This window comes from Suricata suricatta, chromosome 2 (genome assembly GCF_006229205.1).
Source record: "Suricata suricatta isolate VVHF042 chromosome 2, meerkat_22Aug2017_6uvM2_HiC, whole genome shotgun sequence".
Classification (NCBI taxonomy): Eukaryota; Metazoa; Chordata; class Mammalia; order Carnivora; family Herpestidae; genus Suricata; species Suricata suricatta.
In genome coordinates, this window is record NC_043701.1 from 173122834 (window position 1) to 173135692 (window position 12859).

Here is a 12859-nt window from a genome sequence, read left to right on the forward strand (position 1 = left end):
CCCAGTGATCTGCTTTTTTTGTTTGTTTCTACATATATAATCATGGTGGCTTTGGCCACAGGCTGCCTCGATATTCACTTAAAAAGAATGGATGGGGCACCTGGGTGGCTCAGTCGGCTAAGCGTCCGGCTTTGGCTCAGGCCATGATCTCACGATTCGTGGGTTTGAGCCCCGTGTCAGGCTCTGTGTTGATAACTCAGAGCCTGGAGTCTGCTTCGGATTGTGTCTCCCACTCTCTGCCCCTCCCCTCCAATGCTCTCTCTCTCTCTGTCTTTCAAAAATAAATAAATGTTAAAAAATTTTTAAAAAAAGAATGGAACACTTCTTAACTTTAGATCAATTAAAAAATAAATTGCAATTCAGTTTCATTGTGGGTTAGAAAGCACTGAATCTTTTTTAAAGGGGGGGAAAAAAAGCCTACACGGTTCTTCCATACAGATTTCAAAATTCTAGTATAAAATGAACCAAAAAGCCGAAGTGAATACTGAAGCTGTTATAAATGGGAACGACCTGCCTCCTTAAATCACCTGCCTTCCAACAGAAACTTATTACTTATCCCGGTGTAATAATCCAATTCGCACATTCCTGTCAAGCCTTTTAGAACTAAATGAATAAATCCTTTGATTTAAGTATCCCCTGGAGGTTGAAAAGTTTTTCCACTTAATATACATATTGTTGCCCGTTTCACTGTTAGCTGTGATACTGAAAGTATTAGTTCGTGGGTATAATTAGACACCACACATGGGGGTTGTACGAACCATAAAAGTTTAGTTCTTAGAAAGGCGTCCTGAAATGAACAACATAAGAACTCCATGAACACTCCTATCTGAATCCCTGAGAAACGGCGCCATGTTGGTCTTCTCATATTAGCGGTATCTTTGTGTCTTACTTCTGTAGGGGAAGCTCCCAAAGGCTGAGGGCAACAAGTCTAAGTGTTCGCGGAGCGCTGGAGGACAGTGGCCATTCGACTCAACTGCTGTGATTTGCGGACTCAAGCGTTCGGCAAGCGTCTGGACCAGCTACCCGCCAGGTTCGGGGCTGGACGCGGGGGATTCAGACCACCAAGACACAGAGCCCACTGGAGGCTTTTACCGGAATGCTTTAAATCTCTGGCTTTCTCCTCAGAACTCTGGTATTTCAATTCCAGTTCCTTTTTATCCTCTTCCAGAAGCCCCAGCTGCTGTTTGAGGTTGCGTATCTCTCTGTGGAGTGCTCCGTTTTCCAGCTGCTCTTCTAATTCTTTCACCTGTAATTTATAAACAGAACGTCACAGTCTTTCCTTTGTCAGGGAAAATAAAGGGGAGGAACACCACTGCTTGCCTTTACGTTCCATTTCATGGCAAAGAGATTCCAATCCATCTTGAAAACCACATTAATCCTGGAGTACAGTCAATACTTAAAACAGCAGCTATTTGAATCGATATAAATTTATTGGAGACTTAATATCACAGATAATTAGATGTTTAAACATGGGTCAAAAAGTCTAAGTGTTCGCGGAGCGCTGGAGGACAGTGGCCATTCGACTCAACTGCTGTGATTTGTGGACTCAAGCGTTCGGCAAGCGTCTGGACCAGCTACCCTAAGAAATTTATTTAAAATAAATTATTACTTTTGTACCCATTTTCAAGAGAAAATTCAGGTATCATGAGAAAGAATCCTTGGGAGACAACTTGGCAACCAGTATCAAAAACCTTAGAAAGAGAGGTGCCTGGGTGGCTCAGTTGGTTAAGTGACTAACTCTTGAATTTGGCTCGAGTCATGATTCCAGGGCAGTAGGATCGAGTCCCAAGTCAGGCTTCATGCTGAATGTGGAGTCTGCTTAAGATTCTCTGGCTCTCTACCCCTCCCCCCAATCACACGTGTGTGCGCTCGCTCGCTCTCGCTCTCTCTCGCTCTCTCTCTCTCTCTCTCTCTCTTACTCTAAAATAAAAAGAAACAAAGACTGAATACTTGATTTAGCAAACTACTTTTAAAATTTGACTTAAAGAAATAGTAAGACGGGGCACCTGGGTGACTGGGTTGGTTAAGTGTCTGATTCTTAATTTCAGCTCAGGTCATGATCTTGTGGTTCGTGAGATTGAGCCCCGTGTCAGGCTCTGCGCTGATAATGTGAAGCCTACTTGGGATTCTCTCTCCTTCTCTCTCTGCCCCCCCCCACCCACTCACTCAGGCAGTCTCTCTCTCTCTCTCTCTCTCTCAAAATAAATAAACTTTTAAAAAATCCTTTAAAAAAAGAAAGAGTAAGACAAGAATTCAAATATATTTACTGTAGTGTTCTTCCTAACAGGGAAGATTTGAAAATAAAGACCCACCAATATTACTGACTTAAGAATTCATGGTGTGTTCACTAAATGAAGTACTATACAACCATTTAAAATCACACAGCTCACTACATGCTGACACGGGATGATACGTTACCAACTGGGGAAAACAAATCAGATTGTAGAACAATACACATGGTCTTATTCCATTTAAACTGCCTTCATAAAATTCTCCATTTGCATAAAGTTTGGATAGGTACCAAAGTATGGACTTCTTGGGTAATCTTAATTTCTTCTTTAGTTGGTACTACATTTTAAAAGTTTATGGGGCACCTGGGTGGCTCAGTCGGTTAAGCATCAACCTTGGCTCAGGACGTGATCTCACAGTTTGTGAGTTCGAGCCCCGCACTGAGTTCTGTGCTGACAGTTTGGAGCCTGGAGCCTGCTTCAGATTCTGTGTTCTCCCTCTCTCTTGGCCCCTCCCCCACTCACACTCTGTCTCAAATATAAATAAGCATTAAAATAAATAAATAAATAATAAAAAAATAAAAGTTTGTTCATTAGATGAAGTATGTGTTGCTTTTATCATCAGGAACACAGCACAGTGTTTGAGAGACTGCTGGGGGGCCCACAGGGGGCTCAGAGACAGGGAAGGGCTGTTAACCACACGCCTAGAAGACCACGAGAGGCCCTGTATTTTCCAGTATGGCCGCCTCAGGAGTCCCGCGGCACTCACAGTACCAGCTCTTCTACCCCAACGAGGCACATATCCAGCGAGTGACTCCCGCACCTGACTTCAATTCGGTAGGTTCTAGGCCTGAGTTATTTACTACATGTGCTAACTCCACCTGGTAAGACTTTTCAAAGCTGCAAAACTCTAGCACAAGCTACATAGACATAAACCGTCTTTTACTCTCCCTCTCTTTATCTGAAATGGCAATTTCTTTCCAAAAGAGAAAAGAAAACAAAAGTTCTCCTCGCTCTATTCCCTAGATCTCCGTCCAGGGGCAGCGCCTGCTCCCGTCCACTCGTCTGGAGGCTGTGCGTAAACACCAACGTTTCTAACTGAGGGGGGGGACAAAAACCAACTCTGCCTCACGACCAACTCTGCAAAAACTCCAGCAACTTCCAAGGATTAGACGTCAGTATTATCGCTTAGAGAGATGTTGGCAGGTGATGACAAATAGCAGCCAACAGCCTTTTCTTCACAAAAGAGGGACACTGGAAATAGTATAAATATTGATGTAATTTTTCTTAAGTGGTTTCTTTAACTTCAGAGCCTTTGTTCCGGCTGCTGGCCTGCTCTCCCCGCCCGCCCCCTCTCTCTCTCGCTCACCTACCGGGATGGCTCTCCTTTCTGCCCGGCGCACAGAGGTGGGCCGTGTCGGCTGGAGTCGCTGCACTCAAACAAAATGAAATAACCACTTGGGAAGTCTTTAAACATATACATTTGTGCCAGATTTACAAAATCAGAAATTTTCTCTAAGCAAACAATGACTACCAACGCGGACATTTCCTCCCTCTTTGAGTAAGACCTGTGCCTTCCACTAAGCTCTCCGAGACGCGAACACGCCGGCGGTGCGTGTGGTCTCCAGGAACACCATCAACTCACAGATGTCCCCACCGTGCTTTCTGTGCCTTACCCATGCTCTTCTCCGTGCTCTCTCTTTCCCTCGCTTCTTCAGACCTTCGGACAGGTTAAAGATCCGTATGAAGTCTGGGATGGTGGCGCTATGAATTTTTAGTTGGGGGCTAAATTAACTTCATTTGGTAGTGACATTTTTCGAAAAAGTGAGAAGACGGGAAAGACTCACTCATGCCCCCAAGGGAACTCTGGGTGTCTGGACTGAGCCCTCTCGTGCGGGGTGGGGGGGGGGGTTGTGTATCAAGACTCCAGTAGCAAATCCGTTACCTTTTTCTGATGCTGAATTCTCTCTTCTTCCAGTTGCTGGACAAGTTTTGCATTTTCTTCTAAAGCTTTCAACAGCTGCTGGTCGGGGGCAGAGCTCTGCAGCAGAAGGTGGCTCTGTCTCTTCAGCTTGTTCTGTTCAATGAACATCTGTAAGAGGGAAGGACAAAACACGTCTGAACCAATCAATCTCCCGGATCTCCCCAACTGAAACCAGAGCGTCGGGAAAGCTCAGCTTCTACTCAATAGTTAAAGGTAGGACTCCTGGTGGCTCAGTCGGTCGAATGTGTGGCTCTTGGTTTTGGCTCAGGTCGTGATCTCGTGGTCTGCAAGATGGAGCCCCACATCCGGTTCTGCACTGACAGTGTGGAGCCTGTTTGGGATTCTCTCCCCCCCCCCCACTTGTGTTTTCTTTCTCTGTCTCTCAAAAATAAATAAACATTTTTTTTAAAGTTAAAGGGAATTTCTGAATGGTACAGTATCACAGTTCTAGAAGTAATGACCGCTATGATTTCACCCAGAACTTTTATACAATCTTCAAGGACCTTCACCTTTGCCCCAAGGAGGCATATATGCAATAACTGAGCCTTATTTTATATCTCAGTTTTTCATGTTTTATTATTATTTTAAAACACATTAATACTAATAGTACTGGCTAATATTTATCAAGAACTGATCTCACGCCAGGTACTCTATTAAATATTTTATACGTGTTATTTTAGTCCTTACATCAATCTTAGGAGTTAAATACTTCTTCCTTGAATAGCTAAAATTTACTAACCCTATGAGATAGATTTGGTGGTGATTTTACATGTATTACATCATCTAATCCCTAGAACACTGTCAAGTAGATTCTATTATTATCCCATTTTTACTAATAAGGTAACTGAGGTGCAGAGAGTTTAAGCAACCTTCCCAAGAACACATGAAGTGGCAGAAATAGGATTTAAGCCAAGATCTGTCTGATTTATAAGCCTAAGCTCTTAACCACCTGGCTAATCTCCTTCCTCTGGTATTTATTAAACCTAATGTTTTGTTTTAAACCAATTAGCTTTTCCCCAGTGATGAAAGTAGTTAACAGCGAGGAGGGTAAAGAAGAGACAGGAAAAGGTACATTAATTTTTTTTGGCCCCTGTACTAAGCAACTTATATACATACCTGGTCTTTACAAGGTTACATTTTTGAATACGACATTATTTCTATGAACCTGTTGTCTCTTTTCCTTAATATCCAACACAAGTTAGCCAGCGGGCGAGTCTACACAGAAATGTTTCATAAACTCTGAAATTAGGCCCATTTCATAGAAGAGCTTCAGAGTCTCAGATTCTTAACAGCATTTATTTTTTTATAAACTTTTAAAAATGCTTTTTATTTATTTTTGAGAGACAGAGGGAGAGAGCACAAGAGGGGAAGGTCAGAGAAAGAGGGAGACACAGAATCTGAAGCAGGCTCCAGGCTCTGAGCTAGCTGTCAGCACAAAGTCCCATGCAGGGCTCGAACCCACGAACCGTGAGATCATGACCTGAGCCGAAGTCATATGCTTAACTGTCTGAACCAGCCAGGTGCCCCAACAGCATTTTAAAGTTAAACCGACATTCTCCTTCCCCCAGTCAGCTCACTTCTATGTAATGGAAGGTGCCGGGGAGGCAGGAGGGAATGGGCGTGTGTGTGCACGCGCGGGGGCTGAGCTCCAGGACCGGGAGGCCAGAGGCGTCACCGTGCTGGGGAACAGCCACCCCACAGTTCACCAGTATCTCATCTAGCATCTGGCATCTGAAACCAGCGGTATAAATGAAATGAGCTATTCTGACTTAACGATTATTATCACAATAGTGTTTTAAGGCATTTTCCCTCTCTTAACACTTGAGTTGATTGGGGTCCCTCGCTGGTGTCTGAGCAAACACCTCAGAGAGCCAGCAGGAAGGCCTGCCAATAGCAGCCGGAGTCAGTGAGTCCTCTGGCTTTCTGGCAAGTGATGTCTTTTCGTAAGAGTGCTTGGAGGCCAGCGGCAGAAAGAGAGGCAGCAGTTGGGGTGGGCGACCAGGACAGAGGCGGTGAGCTCAGCGGGCGGACGGCGCTGGGCACGGCCACCGTCGTCGGTCAATGCACGGCTGTGCCCCTCGCACTGCGCTGCTTCTCTGAGCCCCCGTTCCCTCCTGGGGGAAAGACACTGTTCTTCCCTCCACGACGCTCAGGAAAACTTGATACATGATTATAAATCATCTCAACTTTGGTTCTTTTGAAAAGAGTGAAGATTATGCCTTGGGGATGTTAATAATGTGAATTTCTTCCACAAAACCCTATAACAATCCCTAAGTAGTAATAGCATACAATGAAAAGAACATATAGAAAAGAAATTCCTCTAGGTAATGGCGGTAACTTTAAAGGACTTACTCAGACTACCTTTTCTAGACTCTAAGACACTAACGTGAAATATCCTACACAACGCCTTCTAACGATGTGTTTAAAGGAAATTTAGTTACCAAATACTAATGACTCTGGCTTTTAACTATGATAAGAACTTGATGTGTTTTTTAAAAAAAGAAATGTTAAGTGTGACCCACTAACTTGCATGTCTGTTTATTTTATTTTTGAGGGGGGGCAGGGGCAGAGAAAGAGGTGGGGACACAGAATTGGCAGCAGGCTCCAGGCTCCAAGCTGTCAGCACAGAGCCCAGTGCAGGGCTGGAACCCACCAACTGGGAGATCATAACCCGAGCAGAAGTCGGGACGTTTAACTGACTGAGCCACCCAGGCTCCCCTCACATGCACTTTCTTTTAATGGACAGACGGAAGTAGCAGTGTGGGAGAAACTTCACCTCTTTTTTACTTTACACATTTGAGAACTGTACATACAAGGCATATACGTTCCTTTTGTAACTAAAAATATGAAGGAAGTTAACTACTGAATTCTAAGGCTCCAGAAAGGCAGGGTCATAGTTGCTTTCTTCGCCATTACAGTCCTACCATGAGCACAGCCTCTGGCTTCTGAAGATGTTCGCTGGATTCACTAAAAACCAAAATGCGAAAGAATACTTCTCTTGTTAAATCGAGTCATGCACCTTGTAGCAGTAGTTATCTGTGGAAAAGCTGAGAATCTGTCAACCGTGCGAAGGGGGAGGCATATGGCTTCTAATCTAACTATAGTTTAAAAAAAAAAACAAACCCAACGATTTTCTTCTCACTATTGTGCAGATGGAATGGATATACGACAAAAACACTGAGCACCACTGCAAACACCGACGGCGCCAGAAAGGGATGGGCCCGTGCTCTCCCTCCTCCCACCTCCATCTCCTGGTGCCGGGGTCACGGGTCGGCGTCGCTGTTCCCGCCCGTCACTACCAGGTGAAGGGCAGAATCCATCACCCATTTTCATATTCTCAGTGGAATCACTTCTTCCGTCTTCTCTGCTGATGCATGGCCTTCAAGTTTTCTTCGAGCTGCTTTGCATTCTAATATTGTTCCACGAACAACAGATGTAAAACTGAAACTGTCTCTCAACATAAGACGCTAGCATTCGGGTCGAAACAAGCCACGCTTTTCAGTTCTGCAGTGGAGACACCTCCACATGATCCCTGCTCTCGCGCCCCCTCAGCCGTTTATTTGGGGCCATTATTTATATCGCTGCAGCTTTCTCGAAGGGCTCTGACACACTTCAATTCTTTTTTCTTTCTTCCAAGTACTAAGAGAACAGTTTTTACTCACCTTTCATTAAACTCCCTGAATAAAATGAATCATGATATTTCAAATTCATATCTTCTTGGACGGAACCTTTCCAGAGTTCATTGCTAGCACAGCTACACTCGAGTGCAGAGAGGCGCCTGCACAAAACCGTAATCTGATTTTCAAATGTCATTCCCACAACCCCACGCTTCGTCTTCCTTCTGCACCTTGGTTGCTTCTACCTACGAGTGTTTTGCATTTCCTTAGCTACTTTCCAGCACCGCCTACGGGGCACACGCGGATTCGAGCTATTTCTACACGGTGGAAATCTGGGGCAGACCAGCGCCATGGCATGAGCTGTGTTCTAGTTCAGCCAACTGGTGCCACATCATTTCCCTGTAAACCTGCCCCAGGGCTGTGGGAAACGGCAGCCACAACAGGTCAGCAAAGGGGAGCCGGAGCATGAGAAGCTCAAAGCTTTCCTCTGACATGAGAGGAAAGTCAGGACTCTGGCAAAAGGCCAAGATAGTGGGTGTACAACACAGCAACGTTCCACCGCAAGTGAAGAACCAGCTCGTGTAAGAGATCGCCGTTGAGGCGAAGAGATTCACTGATACCAGGATGCTGTCCCCCGAGGTGGTACTGGAGATGCAACCGGGATTCCTAAGGCCATTTGAAACATACAGAAATCCCGTGCCCACGTGGGACTTCCCTTCACAAGTTATGGGAATCCCCAAATATAACTTCCTTCTCCTGTTCAGCATTTTATAGTACAAAATCTTGTACCAGGACTGAAGAACCAGGCATTTGATCTTGGAATCACTTGGCTGAGCCGCTAGCATCCCCCATTTTACAGATCGTGAAAGCAAAGCCCCAAGAAGGCTAATACCCTCACTCAAGTCATACAACCAGTGACTGACTGACTGACATGGCCAAAATTTGAACCTAGATCTTCTGATACCGGGTTCAGTGACCTTGACACTATTTCATAGCTGCCTCCCTTAGTTTCAAGTGATGAGTTCCGGGACATCAGGCTGGGTCAGCCATTAGAGCATGTGACTACTGACCTCAGAATTGTGAATTTGAGCCCCATGCTGGGTGCACAGATACCTTTAAGAAAAATAAAAAAATCTTTAAGACTAAAGTGGTAAGTTCTTATTCCACTTTAAAACCCATTTTGATACGTCATCTGCAGGGTCCTTTAAGAAACAAACATCTAAAACTAGGTCTCTGGAAACTTACCTCTTGTGCAAATGACTCCGCCTTCTTTCGAAGGTCCTTCTCTAGTTGCAGGTTGACCTGCATCTCCTCATACTCTTCCACCGCCAGCATGGACACTGAGGAGACGAGAAACAGAAATGGACAAAACGCCACACAGACTGTCAGGAAGATGAGTGATAAACAATGCTGAAGAGAGTCTACGTATCTGCATGCAATCACCCTCCCTCCATCGCTGGTTGGAATCTAATTGATAAAACCTTTTTGGAGGGCAACTCGGTGATGTGAATCAAAGATCCAAAACTATCTACGCCCCCTGACTCAACAATTCCGCTTTTAGGAAGGTCCTGATCCCCCCGAGGGAGTAAATCATGAACATGTCCAGAGATTAAGCAGTGAGATTGCTCTTGGCATCAGCGTGGACAACAGTGAAATCATCCAGATGGTCTCATGAGGAAGGACCAGGAAAGCACAGAATGTACAAGAAATAGGACTCTGCCATGGAAATGACATTGCAGAAATATATTTCTTGAACTGAAAGACATTCATGATATATATTTTTTTAATAAACTCACTTCTGGTTTTTAAAAATTTTTTTTATTTTTATTTTTGAGACAGAGCGAGAGAGAGCATGAGCAGGGGAGGATCAAAGTGAGAGGGAGACCACAGAATCCAAAGCAGGCTCTAGGATCTGAGCTAGCTGTCAGCACAGAGCCCAACGCGGGGCTCGAACCCACGAACTGTGAGACCATGACCTAAGCTAAAGTCGGACGCCCAACTGACTGAGCCACCCAGGCGCCCCTCACTTCTGTTTTTTGAAAGCTACGGATCCAGGAGGCATTTCACAGAAGACGAAACGTGAGAGGCCAGTGCACGTGTGGAAAGACATTCATCTTCATTAGTGATCAGAGAAATGGAAACGAAAACTACAGGCATCTTTTTACACTCACAAGGAGGGAACTGGCAAAAATTAAGGAGAGTTACACCAGGTCTGGAGAGGATAAGGAGCCACGGGAACAAATGCACTGCTAACAGCAACGTAAACCTGCATAGGAAGGGCTCTGGCGTCATGCAGTGAGACAGAAGATAAGCTGGTATCTGCCACGGATCTTAGTGAAACGCTCGGATATGTGCGCCAGGAGACGCGTATGAGATGTTTCACGACCACGTGACCTGGAATATCAAAACACTGGAAAAAACTCAAACGTCCACCAACAGGATACTGGACCGATGAATTCTGGTATAGACCCTGGATGGTGGACTGTAACAGCAGTGAAAATCAACACCCCACAGCAATGGCTTCAACAGGGACACACCCCACAAACCCAGACAGTGGCAGGACCCATGTGAAGGGATACCACTAATATAAAGTTCAAAAACATGCAAAATTAGACAAGATGCTGTTTAGAGATATATACATATTTGGTGGAACTTATTATAAAGAAAACAGATGATAAAAATCCAAGGGGGGCTAGGTACAAGTGAAGACTGACGTTCAAGGGGGCTGGTAAAGTACCAGTGGGTAAAGAGATATTTCTTTGCTGATATTTTCTTCATCTTCCATAAATGTTAAAAACACATTTAACAAACAATTTAACATAGAGAGAGCTTTCTTTAGATCGGAAGAATATACATGATGCTAATAGCGCTTATCACTGAGCTGTAAACCTTGAAAAGTCCTTTTCCTTTTCCTATTTCTATAGGAATCTATATTTTCCACTAAAAAAGTATATTACCTGAATAAAAAGAAAAAAAAATATATATATACTTTTTAAGTATCTTCCATGTTTATAAAGAGAAACGGCCTGAGATCCATTCAGGCCCGGAGTCAGAGGTCTGAATTAACAAATCAATGTAGGACAGAAATCTTCAAAGGGAAGGTCCTGTCAAATAAGAGCAACATGAAATCTTTGCTACTTTTTGACATTTTGTGGCCTGTGTTGTTAAATAATGATACAGACAGGATAGGAGGAGTGACCGCATTAGGAACTAGGCACGACCCACGCAGGTATCACAGGAGTCTCCCTCTGGAGAGGCACTCTCAATCCCGAACTGAGTCATCTCAATAAAATCTTTAAAAACATTCCCTTAATGGCTGCTTTCACACAGTGTTCCGCCAGGACACTTCAGTCCTAACTGACTAAGGACCGGTTTGTTGGGTAATGTCATAGAATTTCAAACTCTGTGCTCCGTAAATCTACTGCCTTCTCAGAGGAAAGACTAACAGTCTTACTCAAGTAAAGCAATATAAGTGGTGGTCTGTGATGTGAATTACAGGTCCCCGGGAGCTAAATGATTTTCAAACCTACTTAAGAAAAGAAATTTCAGGAAGAAAACAAAGGCGACTATGACTATCTGAAGCCCTGGGCAAGATAATTGCCTCTCTTTTCTACGTCCAGAACACCATAATAAAAAGTGGTTTTTCATATATCCTGGCCCTTTCGACTGGGATTCTAAAAGAAATTAGGTTGGTCCTATTAATGCATTTATTTATATAATCTCTCTCTCTTCCTAGATAGAGGATTCTCTGAAGGCAAGACCTATGTGATTAACCTTCATAGAACCTTCTGCTTCTAGCAACGTCCGTCAAGACAATTACTATCTTCCTAAATGCAGAGAGAGCCTAGGAAATGGCACAGTCTGCCACGTCTCCCACACTTAACTGTCCTTCATTTATTCAAAAACCTCAATTTGTGATGCAAAGGCGGAGAATTACCACCAATCACAACAGGGAAGGCTGGGGGGTTTCCTTGCAGTGTTGTAGCTTCTGAACTAGAAGAGAGAGCTAATGGGGTGGAAAAAAGAACGGAGGCTCAAAACTGTGTCTGCAGAACTCCGCTTGGGCGTCACTCCCTCATCCTAAACCAGGGGACGTAAAAAACAGTCCCCATGAGACTTGACGCTGTGTTTTATTAGCAAGGATTCTGTTTTCTCTAGAGGTCGCCTTCAGAGAAATTTCCTTCTCACGAGGAGACCAGGTCTGCTTCTCCTGATCAAGAGGTTCATTTTTATGTGATTCATATAAATGATCATGAATCTCTCATCACGCTGACCGCCAGACGGCTCCGAGCCAGGCACACGGGCAGGAACAGGCAGGACCTCAGGGGAGCACGCAGTCTGGGCATTGGTATTTGGTTTTACTTTCCCTTTGCCCCATTTTCTATATCCTCTCAATTTAAAACTATCATCCGGACGCCTGGGTGGCTCAGTTGGTGAAGTATCCGACTTCAGCTCAGGTCATGATCTCGCAGTTTGTAGGGTCAAGCCCCTCAGTCAGGCTCTGTGCTGACAGCTCAGCCTGGAGCCTGCTTCGGATTCTGTGTCTCCTTCTCTCTCTGCCCCTCCCCTGCTTGTGTGCTCACTTTCTCTCTCCCTTTGTCTCTAAAATAAATAAACAGGGACGCCTGGATGGCTCAGTCGGTTAAGTGTCTGACTTCAGCTCAGGTCACTCTCTCACAGTTCATGGGATTGAGCCCCACAACTGGGCTGTATGCTGAACACTTGCTCAGAGCCTGGAGCCTGCTTCAGATTCTGTGTCTCCTCCTCTTTCTGCCCCTCCTGGCTCACGCTCTGTCTCACTCTAGCTCTAAAAAATAAATAAATGTAAATAATAATAATAATAAAATAAACATTAAATAAATAAATAAACAAATAAAATTGTGTCATATCATGTTGCATGTATCTATGTAGATAGCCTAATCTCTCCCAGATTAAAAATAACCTACCAAACACATAAATACTGGGGGGGGGCGGGGGGGGAGCCAATATGGCCAGGGTCCCAGGATACACGGAGACAGAACAGTGTTTTA

The 12859-nt window shown here is 44.4% G+C and overlaps 1 protein-coding gene across 6 annotated transcripts in view; it reads right to left on the minus strand.

Annotated features, from left to right (window-relative positions):
* The window catches only part of SHTN1 (shootin 1), a 98786-nt gene that overhangs the window by 43364 nt on the left and 42563 nt on the right, over positions 1–12859 (minus strand). For all 6 annotated transcript variants that reach the window (XM_029932659.1, XM_029932656.1, XM_029932655.1 and 3 more), the window contains 3 exons: positions 9075–9169; positions 4174–4320; positions 1093–1246 (listed from right to left, as the gene is read on the minus strand). In XM_029932659.1, the coding sequence (XP_029788519.1) occupies positions 1093–1246; positions 4174–4320; positions 9075–9169 (396 nt within the window). The remainder of the gene's footprint in view (positions 1–1092; positions 1247–4173; positions 4321–9074; positions 9170–12859) is intronic.